General features: G+C 48.0%; 1 protein-coding gene across 8 annotated transcripts in view; it reads right to left on the bottom strand.

Annotated features, from left to right (window-relative positions):
- LOC100119171 (hemicentin-2) overlaps positions 1 to 14,964 on the bottom strand; it is a 151,903-nt gene that overhangs the window by 37,807 nt on the left and 99,132 nt on the right. For all 8 annotated transcript variants that reach the window (XM_031926556.2, XM_031926557.2, XM_016984388.2 and 5 more), the window contains exon 6: positions 11,267 to 11,608. In XM_031926556.2, coding sequence (XP_031782416.1) covers positions 11,267 to 11,608 — 342 coding nt within the window. The remainder of the gene's footprint in view (positions 1 to 11,266; positions 11,609 to 14,964) is intronic.

Raw genomic sequence — 14,964 nt, 5'->3', positions numbered from 1 at the left:
GTATATACTGCCTTGACACGGCCCCTTTATACCGAATGCCCTATTACGTCCGTCGAGCGGCCGCATCAGACTCGCGCCAATTTTTTCCCCGCGCTCCATTTCTCGCCTCGTGGATTTTTTCGCCGCTCGAATAGTTAGGCCGTGTAGTTCGATTTCGAAATACATATACTCGTCAGCGCGGTGAACTACGTTATCGGGAGGCATTAACCCCGGAGCTTCTGTGCGTGGGTGGGTGTATATCAGAGCTGGCAAACTAGACGAAATTGAGTAAACGAGGCACAAGCGGTCGACGGGAAGAGGGAGAGGAAATTAGTCGATGTTTTCGAACTTTGACGGCGGAGCTTTCAGGGAATAATCTGACAATTACGCGGACGTGTTTCGCTTTTCCGTAGCTCGCGCCACGGGTAAATATATGAATATTCAAACCAAAAAAAAAGAAACGCGCGCGTGCTCGTAATTAATACGAGCGCAGCGCTCGTATCACAAAGGCGAAAGTTATGTATTCTCAGGGCCGAGTAAAATGCACCGCTTATACTCGCTCGCGTATAAAGTTGCTCTCTCTCTCTCTCTCTCTCTCTCTCTCTCTCTCTCTCCCGCCCCTCGAGCGACGTCTTTAAAAGCCGAGCTGTGTTTGTCAAGTTTAGCGTAAAAACTTTGTAATCTTCGCCGCGAGAGCTTGTCCCCTTAACTTCTTAACAACATTTCATACGAAAATAAAGCAAATCTCTTCGACTCGATGATAATTAAGTCGCGCAGCTCTCAGACTCGCTTAACGATTCTCTCCTCGCTTGCTCACCCCTTTACGCAATAATATTCAGCGCGCAATTAATCAATCCTCGATTGCAGAGGGAAAGAACAATTAAAAGCGTCGCACGCGCGGCAAAAAGCTACGAGAGGCCTTGGCCGTCGTGTTAACAAGCGCGAAAAGGATGAGAAAAAAGTCTCGAGCTCGCCGCAGGCTGTATAGCGCAGACAGACAGAAAGAGATAAAGGACGACTTTCTCCACGCGTTTCCACTCTCGAGTGCATTTTCACGAGCGAAGCGAAAAAAAGGCTCGCACAACGAGAGATAGTCCGACGAGAGCCATAAGGACAAATTGCGACGCGCGCGCGCTGATTCGAACGTCCATTCACGAGAGGGAGTGGGGGAGATCAGCGCGCGTATTTTTTAATTGACACAGGAGGAGCAAAAAGGCCGACTCGTTTTTCGCCGGGCTAAGAGCACCTGCCAGTGCGGTATCTGCGCGCTCGGTCTCTCTCTCTTTCTCTCTCTCTCTCTCTCTCTCTCTCCCTCTATCTCTCTCTCTCTCCCTCTCTCTCTGCGCTGGGCTTTAAATGAATCGAGTCGGCTCTTACTTTATACGCCGCCGACCTTTTTCAATTCCGGCTTCCCCCCCCCCCCCCCCCCCCCCGCGTGAGCGTTCTTTCTTCGTATTCTTTTAATTCCTCGCAATTCACTGGAGAATTTAGTTCGCAAAGGAGGAGAGCTTGCAGTCCCGAACCACCGCTTCAATTCCAACAATTTCGTTTTTCCCCTACTCTCCATACGATAATTCACCGCAATAAGTGTACACCGCTCCTTCAAAGCTCGAGTCAAGCGTGCTCAAGTAGAATCAGCCCGATATGGTCGGCCGAGCGGGAGAAAGCAACAAATCAATCGCGCGTCCTGGAAATAAATGTAATACGCGTTCCGCGTAGCTTGTTTTCTCACCCCTACCTCCTGTCGCATCGAGAGTATTTTCCTCCCCTTTCGCTTACGCGTCGTTTCCGGCGATTTCATGTCCCCGGAATTTCCCCGCTCACGTTTCGGCCCCGACTCGTACGTGCGTCGTTCTTTCCTCGGACGCGTCGACGCATACATACAGATAGGCCTTTTTTCGCGAGACGGGGGAAATCGCCGGATTGGCTTAACGAAGTAGCCTCGTCGTAGTCGCGTAATTTCGCTGCAACGCGGCGCGTAAATTACCCAAGGGCGCGGCACGGAACAAAAAGAATAGAGAGCCGCAAAAAAGCTCGCGGGGAAACTGCACGCGCGCGCGAGAAACTGTCGCTGGAATTAGGCGCGCTCGTTAACGCTGATATTAATGTAGGCGAGTCGAGCGAAAAAAGGCGGCAGCCATGCGTACATTTGCGGCGCGAGCTTGCGCAGAGCTTTAGCTCCCGGTTCTACCTCGTTTCGCGCGAATCGCATATGGGACGGACACTACGAGAGCAATTTTTTCGCGTTTTCCCGCAGTGATACCTCAATTTTTCAAGCCCACGCGTGGCGAATTCCCTCTTTTTTTTGTTACAAGCTCTCGATGAGAGATGATACCGACGAGCTTTAGCCGCTCGGATTTAGCCTTATTCTCTTTCTCCGGAGCCGTAGACCGGCTGTGGGGCTGCATAAGCAAACGGTAACCAACTTCCCGTTGGATTTTCGTCCGGGGATTATTCAGCGAGGCAGGAGTGAAAATGCCAACGACGCCCTTTCATGTGTGTATGTGTACACGCAATTGTCTCTCGCGCTCACGGCGCATTATAATGTTTATAACGTGACTACTCGGTTTATACGCGTATACGTGTATAGGGTTGGTGCGGGTGAATCGCGAAGGGGTCTTATCCCTGCGCGACTGGCGCGTCGTGACTGAAATTTTGAATCGTATAATACGTCCGTCTCGTCGGCGGATAGTAAAATACACCGCCGCTTGTTTCCTCATCTTCTCCTCATTGTTTGCTCCCGATCGTGTTTATGCATATTCAAGCCTCGCGGCTCTCCGCGACGTGTATACTAGCAACACTTGAATAGCGCGTCTAATTGGTACGAGAGGGAGTATACACTCGGTCCGCTGCTAAACTTTTACTTGCGGCTCGCAGCGCGGCGGAGTATTCCAATCGATCTCTCCGAACGTTATCGAGATAAATTGCTTTGGTCCGCCGCAGCTACACGCGTGCGGTACACGTGCGAGAGCGTGTATGTGTATTTACACGCATTGCAGCCTGGATGGAGAGAGCGAATCTGCGACGCAAATCATCGAAGCGACGTCAATGTGTTATTTGGTTTAGAAAGTTTCGCTCGGACTCGCTCTATCTTCCGCCGCAATTTCAAATATGCACGGGTGCGCGAAACACCTATATATCTATATACATATCTATGTAGAGGGAAAGCACCGCTAGCGGCGGCTGTGTTGCAGCGCATGGAAATGCACCTGGAGACCTTCGCGGCCCGCTAACGATTCACATCCCGTGTAAATCTGAAATGCAAATGGAGGGGAACGCGAGCGTGCTCTACTATAGCGGATCCAGAGAACTACATAGTGAGAGAGAGAGAGAGAGAGAGAGTCTGCGCTACTGCATGTACACGTTTACACACACCTATGCGTATACTCTGCGAGCTGCCGTTAAAACGCGCGAAGCCGTAATAGCACGACGATAATACACCTTTCGACGAGCTTGCAGTACGTGTGCGCGGCGATGATGCTTGCTGTTTCTCATCGTAGGATACCATACCGAGGGGTGTTAGAGTGAAAGAGTGAAAGAACAAAGCTGTCCCTTTGATTAATGTAATCACGTTGTAAGAATAGTCGAAACTACACACACGGGCTAGAATGCGAGTCGCGTAAATTCTTGTTATCTGTCCCCAGTGTCTTTGGAACGACTTTCTCTCTCGTGCCGAGAATTATTCGAGCTTTAATCCCGTCGCGCGCAATTCAGCGCGTCCTCCTCGTTTTGACCCTCCTTTTACGCTCTCTCGCTGCGCGCGCTCAGCCAGCCGCGCAGCTGCAGCGATTCTCCGGGAAAATTACCGCAACGGAATACCCTGTATATTCGTCTCTCTCGGCGGTATGTTCCGGAGTGAGAAATGACGAAATTCGATTAAACGCTGGAGTTATTTTTTCTTTCGCCCCGGCGGAAGAGGCAAAATCAACAGAGACAGCCCTATATAGGAAGGAAAACAAGCTAGCGCGCTCTGCGAGAAGGAGTATAGCGGCTACGATTGAAAATGGAAGGAAAGTTTGCGACGGGAGAAGAAAGGCCCGTAAAAAAAGCAAACACGAGCGCTAGTAGAGACTGGCGAGAGCATTCTAGGGGATTCAATATAAATGGATGTAAGCGAACAGAGGAAAGGTGTGGCCTTTAAGGAAGTCCTATGACCCCAAGCCGCGACTTCGTTTTTGTTGCACGAGTATACACACACACACACACACACACAAAGCCTCGATTTCATTTCGATTCTCTCGCGGAATAACGTTCTCTACTTTTGTATGCGCCGTTACGTGTGTACGAGAATTTCCAATTTGCGAACATTTACGTATAAAGGGACAATATAACGTGTAGAAACTGCCGCAGCAGCCATATACGAGAGGCAATAACCTAGACCATATAAAATCAAGTCTCGCGACTCTTTCCCCTTTCTGAAGCTAATAAGAAGCGAAGCGGAAAGAGCCGGTTCGAATATGCGGTCTCTCGATGAGCGCGACAAGCGCAAGCTGTATGCATATATATTTCGCTCTCTCTCTCTCTCTCTCTCTCTTGGAATGGATATCGGAACAGGCGGTGAATTAAACGGGCGAGAAGAATGGCCGTGGGATCGACAGGTGAAATGAATTTTCAATAGCGAAGAGCGTCGCCCCGTAGTCGTCTCTTTTCTCTCGGTCGAACACCTTGAATTTTCCGCGCGAACTTCAGAGTGATTACATTTCAGAGGCAATTCACCGAGGAGCTTTTACTTTCTATTTTCGTTTTACCGAGTCCGTCCCTTACTACTGCAAGTTGAGCTTTTTATGCTTGTCCGGTGGGGAATGGTTATTCTCAGGCTTCTTTTTTCGCCGCTAGATCGAATGAAAAATTACGAATCTTTATCCGTTTGATGAAAGCAGCAGCAGCTCAACACGTAAAAGGACAGAGAATCTGGTCTAGGAAAAGTATCGCTCTCTTATTTGGCCCGGGGACAAGTTTGGCTAATACTCTCCTTGTGCCGTCGCCGTTGCTGCATAACTCGTCGTCGCGCATTCTCTCCACTTCCGATCCCAAGAAGAGCCAGCGAGAAAGAGAAGGAAGCGAATACCTTATGGGACGACGACGACGACGACGGCGCTGGTAAACGCTCGAATATCCGGCCAAGTGGCTCCTCCGCTGGCCCGATCTTTTGTCTATGGAAATATGGAAATACCTCGCTCTGCAAGCTCTTTTCGCGTATTATAAAAATTGCCTCGCGATGCCCACTTTCGAGCGAGCTTTCGCCATTATTCTCGTGCCTTCTTTTCTTCTCTTTACTTCGAGCGCCTCTCACCCCGCAGCACCGCCGGTGTGCTCCGAGGGGAATGTAGGTCAATGCGAACGATGACCGTTAGCGCCTTTTTTCTTCTCTATCCATCTCGACTGCTACTCGCCGAGTCCTTTGTCAGCTGTCTTAATTATGAGAGAGTCCCGGGTAGCTCTTTTGTACGTCGGAGCACGTGATTAAATACGGTATATAACTTAATTATTGAGGGCTTTTGCAGCGAGCGGGCGGGCGATGCGCAGCTTCGATAATTAAGCGCTACTCTTGCAGCCTCCTCAGCGCGCGAGTGTATATAGCGGCTGTTAAGTTCTCTCTCTCTCTCTCTCTCTCTCCTCGAGAGGAAAATTCAGGTGGCCGGGGGTGACGTGAGTCATTCCTCGTTTCGCAATTTTTCCGCCTCCAGCCTCTGCTCTCCGAAATAAGGAGCTTCATCCGAAAGCCGCACACGTGTCCCGCCCTCGAAAAGAGTAAACTCCCGATATTGGCTCTGAAAAGAGAGCTTGCGAAGAATATATGGGAAAAATCGAGTACTCGCGCGCTCGCGATCTTCTCTACATTCACACAAACTTTACAAGAAGCGAGAGAGAGAGAGAGAGAGAGAGAGAGAGAGAGAGAGCCGACAAAGAAGAGTAATCGAGGCAGCGAGATTGAAGGGCGAAAGAAGTAAAACGAAGACTTGTACCAGTATTAGTAGCAGCTGTCGCCGAGCGAAGCTTCACAGCCGAAGCAATAGCGGCTCTCTCTCTCTCTCTCTCTCTCTCTCTCCTATCTGCCTCGTGCGCGAGCGAGAAGCGAAGCTTGTAAATCAATTACAAGTCCCCGCGCGCGTCTGCTGCAACCCCTCGAGAAATGGCACGTACTTTCCCGGCAACTTTCGGCTGCTGCTGCTGCTGACGTGATCGGCAAACTCATACACGCACACACGGGCTACCAGAGAGAGTAGAATTACAGCGAAGAAGGAGAAGATAAAACTTGCAGCAGACCAACTGACTACGTATATAGCGACGACTAGATTTGAATATGATTGATTGAGTATGTGCCAGTGTGTGTGTGTGTGTGTGCGGGTTGTCAACTCTGCGGGGGAAATATTCCGACGGAGCTGGAGAGTCCCTATGTATATATGTATATGTGTGTAGTGTGTGTCGAAACGCGCGCGTGCGGCTAAAGAGGCTGATGAATTGAAAATGCCGGGAAAACTCGCTTTTCGCGCAGCTCTATCTCTATCTATCGATCACTGCAGGGAAATAACAAAATATTCGATCGCGAGAGCGCAGAGCTGGGAAAAGTGGGTCAGCACGCTCGCGCAGCTGCATTCTATCGGCAAATTACGGGGGAAGCTGCGGATCCTCCGCTCTCGTTGCAGCAGTTTCAATGACGTTGACGGACCAGCCTCTTCAACGGCATTTTCCGCGTTCGGCCGTGATATTTTTATCATTATACACTCGTTTTTCAAACATTTTCTCCTTTGATTCGCCGAAACCGCGCTCGCTCGGAAATTCGCGCGTTTGAAGGTTCACCCCGGAATTCCACACGCGAAATCATCCGCGCGCCGATAATCCCCGCATGTTTTGATCCGATAATTTTGTTCGGTGCGATATAATTTCGAAGCGAGAGAAACTGGGCTGCGAAAAAACAAAAACAGCTTTCGGCCGGGAATAGCGAAGGTCGAAATACCAGCGGCGGCTCTATGTGTGTGTTATTGCGCGAAGAGTCGAGCATTTAGGTGGAGGCGGCTGCACGTGGTGCACACGTCGTAATAAGCGAGCTGTAAACGCGCTTTGTTCTACGTGTGCTATAGGTATACTGTAGTGCCGATTTTTTCGCGGCAATTTTGCAGATGCTTCCTCTTCCTTTTTTGTCTCTCTCTGCGCTTGCTCGACAATCGGGAGCGGAAGTCTCTTTACACCTCTCCGAGAAAGTAATCTAGCCACTCTCGCGCGCGGCTGGGGTGTAATATGTATATACATAAAACGCCGCCGCTGAATCTCATTTCGCAGGCGGCCGCGAGCCCACGTGTTTCGCGAAATTGCCAGGCTGATTATGTTACGGTCGCTTCTTTCATCGGTGTGTGTATATTTTTTGTTATTTCGCGCTCTGCGTTATACTCGGCTGCGTACATTGTTATTGTTATTCTATTTTCCTGGGCTTGTTTTGTCTTCCTTTATTCGACCCAGAAACAAGCGCGTTTTGCATGTTTGTTTGTATGTTATTTATTTGTATTTATCGCTTTGTTTTGATTACCGAAGTAAAAGGCATTGGAAAATGTTCGAAAAATGAATTCGAGTGGTATTCTTCGTTAATCCCGCGTGAAAATTAATGCTCGTGATTTAATGATAAACGGATGAGTGATTATCTGAACGAATCGAATCGAGTGCTAATGGGTATTTATTTTTTTCAAACGTATACACGCACGTAAATTCGCAAGTAAAGCCAGCGGCGATTTTCTTGTTAAAATTTGAAACGTACACGCCGACTTTATTGAAATTGTTGAAAATAGCATGGAAATTGCAACGAGCGAAAAGCTTGATTAAGAGAAAGCAAAAAATAGGATATTAAAAAAAAGGAAAAGTAGGTCAGAGCTTTTGCAAAAAAAGCGTTACTGTTTTTTTTTATCTTAAAAACTTGTAGTACATGCAAACTTGTACAGATAAAAGTTTCATTCCCTTGATTTTCAATTTATAAATCATTATGCTCGAAACTATCGCGGAGTTTTGTTTGAAAATTTACGTACAACGCGCGAACGTAAATTCGATAACGAGAACTCCTTCAGCGCTTCGTAATAACTTGAGTGATTCATATGTACGTGAACTTTACTGGTTAATATTAAAATTCAGATTATACGCGTTTGCATTATAGTTTACGATAATTACAGGTAAACAGCGAGTCGAAATAAATTCAAACAGACGTAGAGAGAGAGAGAGAGAGAGAGAGAGAGAGAGAGAGAGAGAGAGAGAGAGAGAGAGAGAGAGAGCGCAAAGGGAGCAAATACGCGATTCCAAAGTAGGCTAGTTCCATTACACTATATCGATTACAGCACTCGCTAGACTATACTGGCGTGCACCGAATGAGAATTCAATATTGCGCGGAGTATATGCAGCCGAGGCGCGCTATTTACATTTCCTCGTTTTAATTTACTTTCCGGGATTTGACGACAGTGCGAAAGAGTCCGGAGTTTCATTAAAAGATAAATACGCGCGCAATCTCATATAACGATGATTAAATATTGACTGGCTTTTAATGCGCCCGAAAATCGTGTACAATGCACTCGATCCAAAGAATGTGCGTACTTTGACTCGAATTTAATTAAATCGAAGCACGAACTAATTTCTACTATACTTTATTCGCAAAACTTTCGAGTTTGCTGAGAGAGAGAGTCCATGACCTTGGGAAAGCGAATTAGGCTGAAATTTTGAGAACGGATCTCTGCTATCTCAAGACGGGCTCGTTGAAAGCAATGGGATAAGTTTTTGGCTGCCGGAAATCTAGTCCTGTTGCAATTTCATGGAAGCGAGGTTTTGCCACAGATTATGAATCAAAATGTGATGTAAACCACTTCTCAGTAAAACAAAAGTTCGTTCGACAAAGGTAACATCGACAATCCGTGACAGATTCCGAAAGCTTCCACCATAGGTTACAAACTCTCCTCGTTAAGGTTACACCGCAGTTGTCACACTCCCTACAGTAAAAAGCACAAAACGGTTACAGAACAAACTTTCACCGCACGGTAAAAAAAGCCGACCTTTTTTGTCATTCGAGCCGCGTCTTCCGCATCCACACACGTATTTTTCATCGGAAGTTCAGGAGCGTGTGAAATTTGTCATTGTTTGTCGTGCGACTCTCTCTCGCAAATAATACGGGCACATCAGAGTGGCGCGCATGCGGAAGCTGCAAATTCTCGGGATGCAAATTTTCCAGGCGAACAGCCGCGCGAGACATGCGGGCCGAAAATCACTGCAAGCCAACGACGACGACGAAGGCGACGACGATGCGGAGAATCGATACTTTTTCCACCTCATCCTCTCCCTCTTCCTCGTTCGCGCGCAGCCTTTATCTTCTTCCCTGCTATACGCGTCCCTGCCCCTGATGATCAGCGGGGCGAAGTGGAGTCGAGTGCGCATATTTTCTGCTACGGCTCACCTCAAAGTGTCTACGGCACTTTTCAATTACTTGGGCCGTGCACTTGGCCGGATATCGACACTTCTTGTTCACCTTTAATTTTCCAGCCGCCGCCGCTGCTTCCGCATAGCCTTTTCCTCAGGGAGACGGTTTACTTTGTTTTCGCTCAGCCTGTCTGTCTCGTAACTTTTAATGGAATACCCTGATTTTTCCGAACGAAAAATTCACCGTCGTCGATATGCGGAGCGTGGGAAAAATCGCTTTTTCCCAGTGTATGAAAGAAACTCGAGAAAGAGAGGGGGAAGGGGGCGAAGAATCCAAAAGCACAATAACTTTATTACGAAAGTACTCGTAAAGCTGGCGAGAATCCAAGGAACAAAGAGCTGCGAACTGCGGAAAAAGAGGCGAGCACAAGCGCGAAAAAAGGGTCAGCGGAAGCTGCGTCGTCCCCTTCATTTCTGCCCTTTCATCTCCGACTCTCTACGCTTCTGCACACTGCTGCTGCACGACTTTCCGCGTTGAAGTTTCGCCGAGAGCTTATACGCCAGTGCATGAAAAATTAACGACCCTCTCACGCCGGCCTCGCGTTAAGGGATTATAGAAAGGACGAAATACAATGAACGCGCGGCGTCATTATATTCCATAGCTGATGTTGTTGCGGTCGAGAGTCTTCTTCTTCTTCTTCTTCTTCTTTTAATGCGCAGCTCGGGCGAATCAAGCGAGTCTCGCGATTTTCCGAAGACGAAAGGGGCTTAATAGTAGTTTGAGGAGCAGCAGCGGTCTTCGTACAATGAGCTTTTTTGCATGCAGACCCGAGCGAGAGAGAGAAAGAGAGAGAGAGAGAGAGAGAGAGAGAGAGAGAGAGAGAGAGAGAGAGAGAGAGAGAGAGAGAGCGATAAGAAGCGGTATATGTCTCACGCATTCCCGTGTACGCCGCTGCGGGCTTTTCTTTCCATTTCCACTCTGTTCTCGCTCTCTCTCTCTCTCTCTCTGTGTCTCCGAGCAGCTGCTGCTGCAGCGCGTATAGTTTTTGTTCTTGCGGTAAGAGTTAATCCCCGCGCGCACAGAAGGCGGCTCAGCCCCTCTCAGAAAACTAGCTCGATCCTCTCCGCGCCTCCTTCGTTCCTCCCGCTACCTTTTTGTTCGGGCTCTTTTTTCACTTTCGACTCTCTCTTTCTCTCGCACATACAGCCTCTCTATTACGCGCTCTTTGTTAGTCGCGCTCGGTGAGTATACTTCTCTCTCTCTCTCTCTCTCTCTCTCTCTCTCTCTCTCTCGGAGCGTCGTCTTTTTGCACTGGCAGAGAAAGGGAGACAGAGAGAGAGAGAGAGAGAGAGAGAGAGAGAGAGAGAGAGAGAGAGAAGGGGTGAGTGGTGTATATCGTGACGAGGCGTGAATGTTTTATGTCGAAAGCTCGCTCGCAGCTTTTCCTGCTCCGCGATGGTAAAAAGCGCAGCGTTATTAGCGGGCTCGCGCGTATTGTCGCGGTTGTCCCACCGACGAGGAGGCGAGGCTTGTCGGTACGTTGTTGTGCTACTTTTTTTTTGTTTTGAGGGCTTGTTCTATTTTCAATTTATAGTCTTATTTGGAAATTGGCTTCGGGGAACGAATAAAATAGGTAAACATTGAATTTGAAAGGATTTTGATGGTAACAAATAACTATAGGATTAGATTTTGCTTCGCAATAACGCAATCAAAGCCTGTGTATTCAAAGGAAATTTGATTGCTTCTATGAAAAAATAGTGTTTTTTTTCCTGACATATAAAAACATACGTATTGCTGCTATACGAGATAAATATTGCACTTACTGAAAATAAAGGAGCCTTGTGGATGGATTTTTTTACATTTTATAATCTTAAAACATAGCATAACGATATATATACTCACATTGAACGTCGAGCAGTATACTGGCGTTCATGGGCATGGCAAGTGTGACGTGCCTCGCGACGCAGATGATGGTGGCGTTGTGATGTCCCCTGAGTACCTTGAGGTGAGCTCCGCTACGAACTGGCGACGTGGCCGGTACGATGGTAAGATTATCCGGCGGTTGTTCCGGCCCGTCAAGCGTCGCCTGGGACAGAGTCATGCCCCAGGCGAGGATCGGCGCTGGGTTGCCACCCTCGGCCGCACATTCCAGCGTCAGTTCCGAGCCCTCCTTCACCGGGACGAACTGGTTGCCCGGATCCAGTCGGCGGCCGTCTATCAGCAGGTACGTTCCCCGCGGGGCCTCTGAAACACACATCACACCGATACGCTCTCGTTACGCTCTCTCTCTGTTCAATTGACCCTGACCTCTTGTATATAGCTATAATACTACGACGATAGTGATGCGAGAGCTCGAGAAATATGCGACAAACTGATGCAGCTTTGACCTCTCGTATAAACTTGGTAGACGTTCTTTCAGCATTGGTACAGCCTGAAATGGCTTTTACCTTGTTATATGCGCTCACTCTATTCGTGTACTACTACACGCATTATAGAGACAAAGTTCGGCCGCTGCCGCAGCAGCATGCAGCGCGCTCGCTGCTCGACACTTTTGCGAATTCAATTTAAATTTTGAATGAGCGAACCTTCCGCTATGAGGATTAAAAAAGTTGCAATGCTAATAATATTCCTAGCTGAACTTTCAGAGCCCTGTACATCCGCGTGTACTCTGCTGCTATGTACCCGTCGTCGTCGTAATTCGGGTGCGACCGAGAAAGCTCGAGAGCCATGCATAATATTATTTTTCCCAGCGCAAGAGAGGTAGTTACTGTATAGCCTAGTGGCCATTAAAGGATAGCAATTTAATTTGGATGTTACGCAACGCGCCGAGAGGGACTATCGTGATCCAAGTGTATCGCGAAATTGCTCTCGCTTGTACGCTAGCCCCTGTTCCTGCCTCTCTCTCTCTCTCTCTCTCTCTCTCTCTCTCTCTCTCTCTCTCTCTCTCTCTCTCTATCTTGCATAAGCAGCGGCTGTGTCTAATTGCAAATCAATATTCCGTGCATGTCTAGCGATTAGCCGGCGTTGCTTCTCTCGCGCGTACGCATGCCGGCCCAATGGCCTGTGATTTTCTGCTGTGTCTTCTTTTCATACGAAAACGAGCGTTAATTGATCTTGCGCCGCTATGCCGCTGAAGCCGAGATAATTAAATAGCTTTTGTTTTTCCGAGAAAGAAGCTGGAAATTTGCAAAAATAAAAAAAAAAGAAACGTTTTTTAATCAAGCTGTTGTTGAAAACTTGCGCGAAAGCTCCGGGAGATTTTCCTCTATTATGCATTTGCTTAATTAGGTGGCGGCAGAATAATGAACGTGAAGCTGGCGTTTTGCGAAAACAATCTCGCTAATAAATTAAGTCTCGACGAGAAGCGGTGCACAGACGGTGGCTTTTTTAATTTGTATACAATATGCACACGCGGAAAATTACAGTCTCTTTCTCGGTAAAACGTATCAACGATGCAGCTTTTTAATTTTCGACAGTAAGTATAAACAGTATACCTGGGGTCGGCATCTCTCGCGAAGCATTTTCGCAAGTAGCAGCTACTACTGCAGTAATTACCATATCGCGTAGGAGGAACGCTTCCGCGGATCTGATTATTTTTATCTTCCTGCACGCGGCGTTTACGAGAGCAACGTTTTACGAGCCCTGCGCTGCAACAGAGTAGTCGCCCGGTGTGCTCTGGTTGCATCGCATTACGAGGGAGCTTAAAGAACGCGTCGTTTTTTTTCCCTGTGCGCGCGCATCGACTTACTCGTGCGCTGTTTTCTAAAATGATGACATACCGTAGTTCGAATCGAACCGACGACACGAAATTGAAAAGGGCGATTTTTTCCGCTAACTACGGCTAATCATCAAGTATCAGGAGAAGTAAGTAGACGAGAGGGGATATCAGGAGATTAAGGTAATCTTCAGTGGTAGGAGTTTCGAGGGGAAATAGAGAAAGCAGAGCCGGCGTCGAGCGAAAAAGCGAAGGAAAGAAAGTAGCAAGAGAGAAAGTGGAGGAAAGGCTCATCGACGACGAGGGGGGCGGACAAAGGTGAGGCTAAAAAGTCTAAAAAGTGGGATTCGCGCGCCGTCGCAATCCAATTGAGAGGGCGGAGGAGGCAATATAGAAAAGCGGCCTGAATCGGGACTCCTCGAGCTGCGCGCGATCAACTTCTCACGGCTATACGATGTCTCCCCCCAATAATCATCTGGATTGCTTCGGGGGCAGCCAATAAATAGACAAGATTTAGCGCACACGCGAGAACCCATACTCCCTCTTTCTCTTGAGTTCACCGCGCGCTACGGCTCAACACGCATGACTGCTTTCAATCGGCTCTATACTGATACGCTAGCGGTGCTGCTTCTCTTCCGCCTCGATGTTTCGCCTCCTGCAGAAAGATTACCTCCACCTGTAAATTCGAATTCTTCCCGGGCTGATACATTACGGCGAGAGAGAGAGAGAGAGAGAGAGAGAGAGAGAGAGAGAGAGAGAGAGAGAGAGAGAGAGAGAAACCACTTACACGCCTCGTCGTTTTTTCATCGAGATTATCCTTTTTCGGAAATCTGATTCCTGACTGTTGGCCATACGGCTGGATGTAGGGATTTGATGGGGTCCTGTGCTTGGAATTTTTGAGGAGGAGTACGAACGTTTTCATTATTCAACCGACAAGAATTTCATCTTACGAAAATAAAACGCGACGCCGCGCACTTTTCTACCGATGAGTTTTTAGAACGACCTTTTTCTCGCGCAGGTGTACAAGCACACAAAAGAATGTTTCAGCACAAGCAGAGCGGGGCAAAATCAAGAAGATCGTCGCTATGCATAAAGATGCTAATGACCCGCGTGACGAGCACGACACTTCTTGTCGTTGTCGAGTTCTCGTTTATTTAAAGCCTCGAAAAAGCAGCTTTTCACGCGTCGAGTCTCGCACCTATACATACACACCACTGCGAGAAAGATAAGAAACAAGAGAGGAGCGACCAGATGAAAGAAAATACCCCTACCTTCTCTCTTCATTTTCCTGATTTGCCCTGCAGCGACCTCTACAGCTCTGATTTTATCCCCCGACTTTCTAACCGAGATGCATAATAAATACAAGAATTTTTCCACGTCACACGTGTCGTTCCTTTTTTGTACATTCAAAAAAACGAATGTAGGTCAACATGAGCTTCTGCGAAATTAAGCACGAATCCTTCATCTCGGTCGATAAAGCTTCGCAGAGAGTATAGTCTTATAGAACAGCCAATAAAACAAGGCTACAAGCTCAGCCCAGATAATGCGTGTTCCCGAATTCAAGTGGAAGGACCACACCGTGGCGAAACGGCAAGCGGCGTCGAATAAAAGGAAGAAAGTAGCAGCACCAGCAGCTGCAAGCTCGTAGTCTGGCACACGGCGGCGCGTATTTATTCATGAATTTTCGTCGGCACGAAGAGTCGATGCGGCGCCTGCAACGAGCCAGCAGAGCAACAGGTACACTATACTGCTCTACGCGTTTGCCCCAAAAAAGAGTGCAAAAGTGCTAGAAGCGCTAAAAGGGAGTCGTGCGCTAATGAAATAAGCGCGAAATCGCCCTGCTCGCGCGAAATTAAAATTCTCTCGAGAACCCCCTAATAGCATG

Source organism: Nasonia vitripennis, chromosome 3 (assembly GCF_009193385.2).
Source record: "Nasonia vitripennis strain AsymCx chromosome 3, Nvit_psr_1.1, whole genome shotgun sequence".
Lineage (NCBI taxonomy): Eukaryota > Metazoa > Arthropoda > Insecta > Hymenoptera > Pteromalidae > Nasonia > Nasonia vitripennis.
The sequence above is the reverse complement of the archived record's forward strand: the minus strand, read 5'-3'. Positions and strand labels throughout refer to the sequence as shown.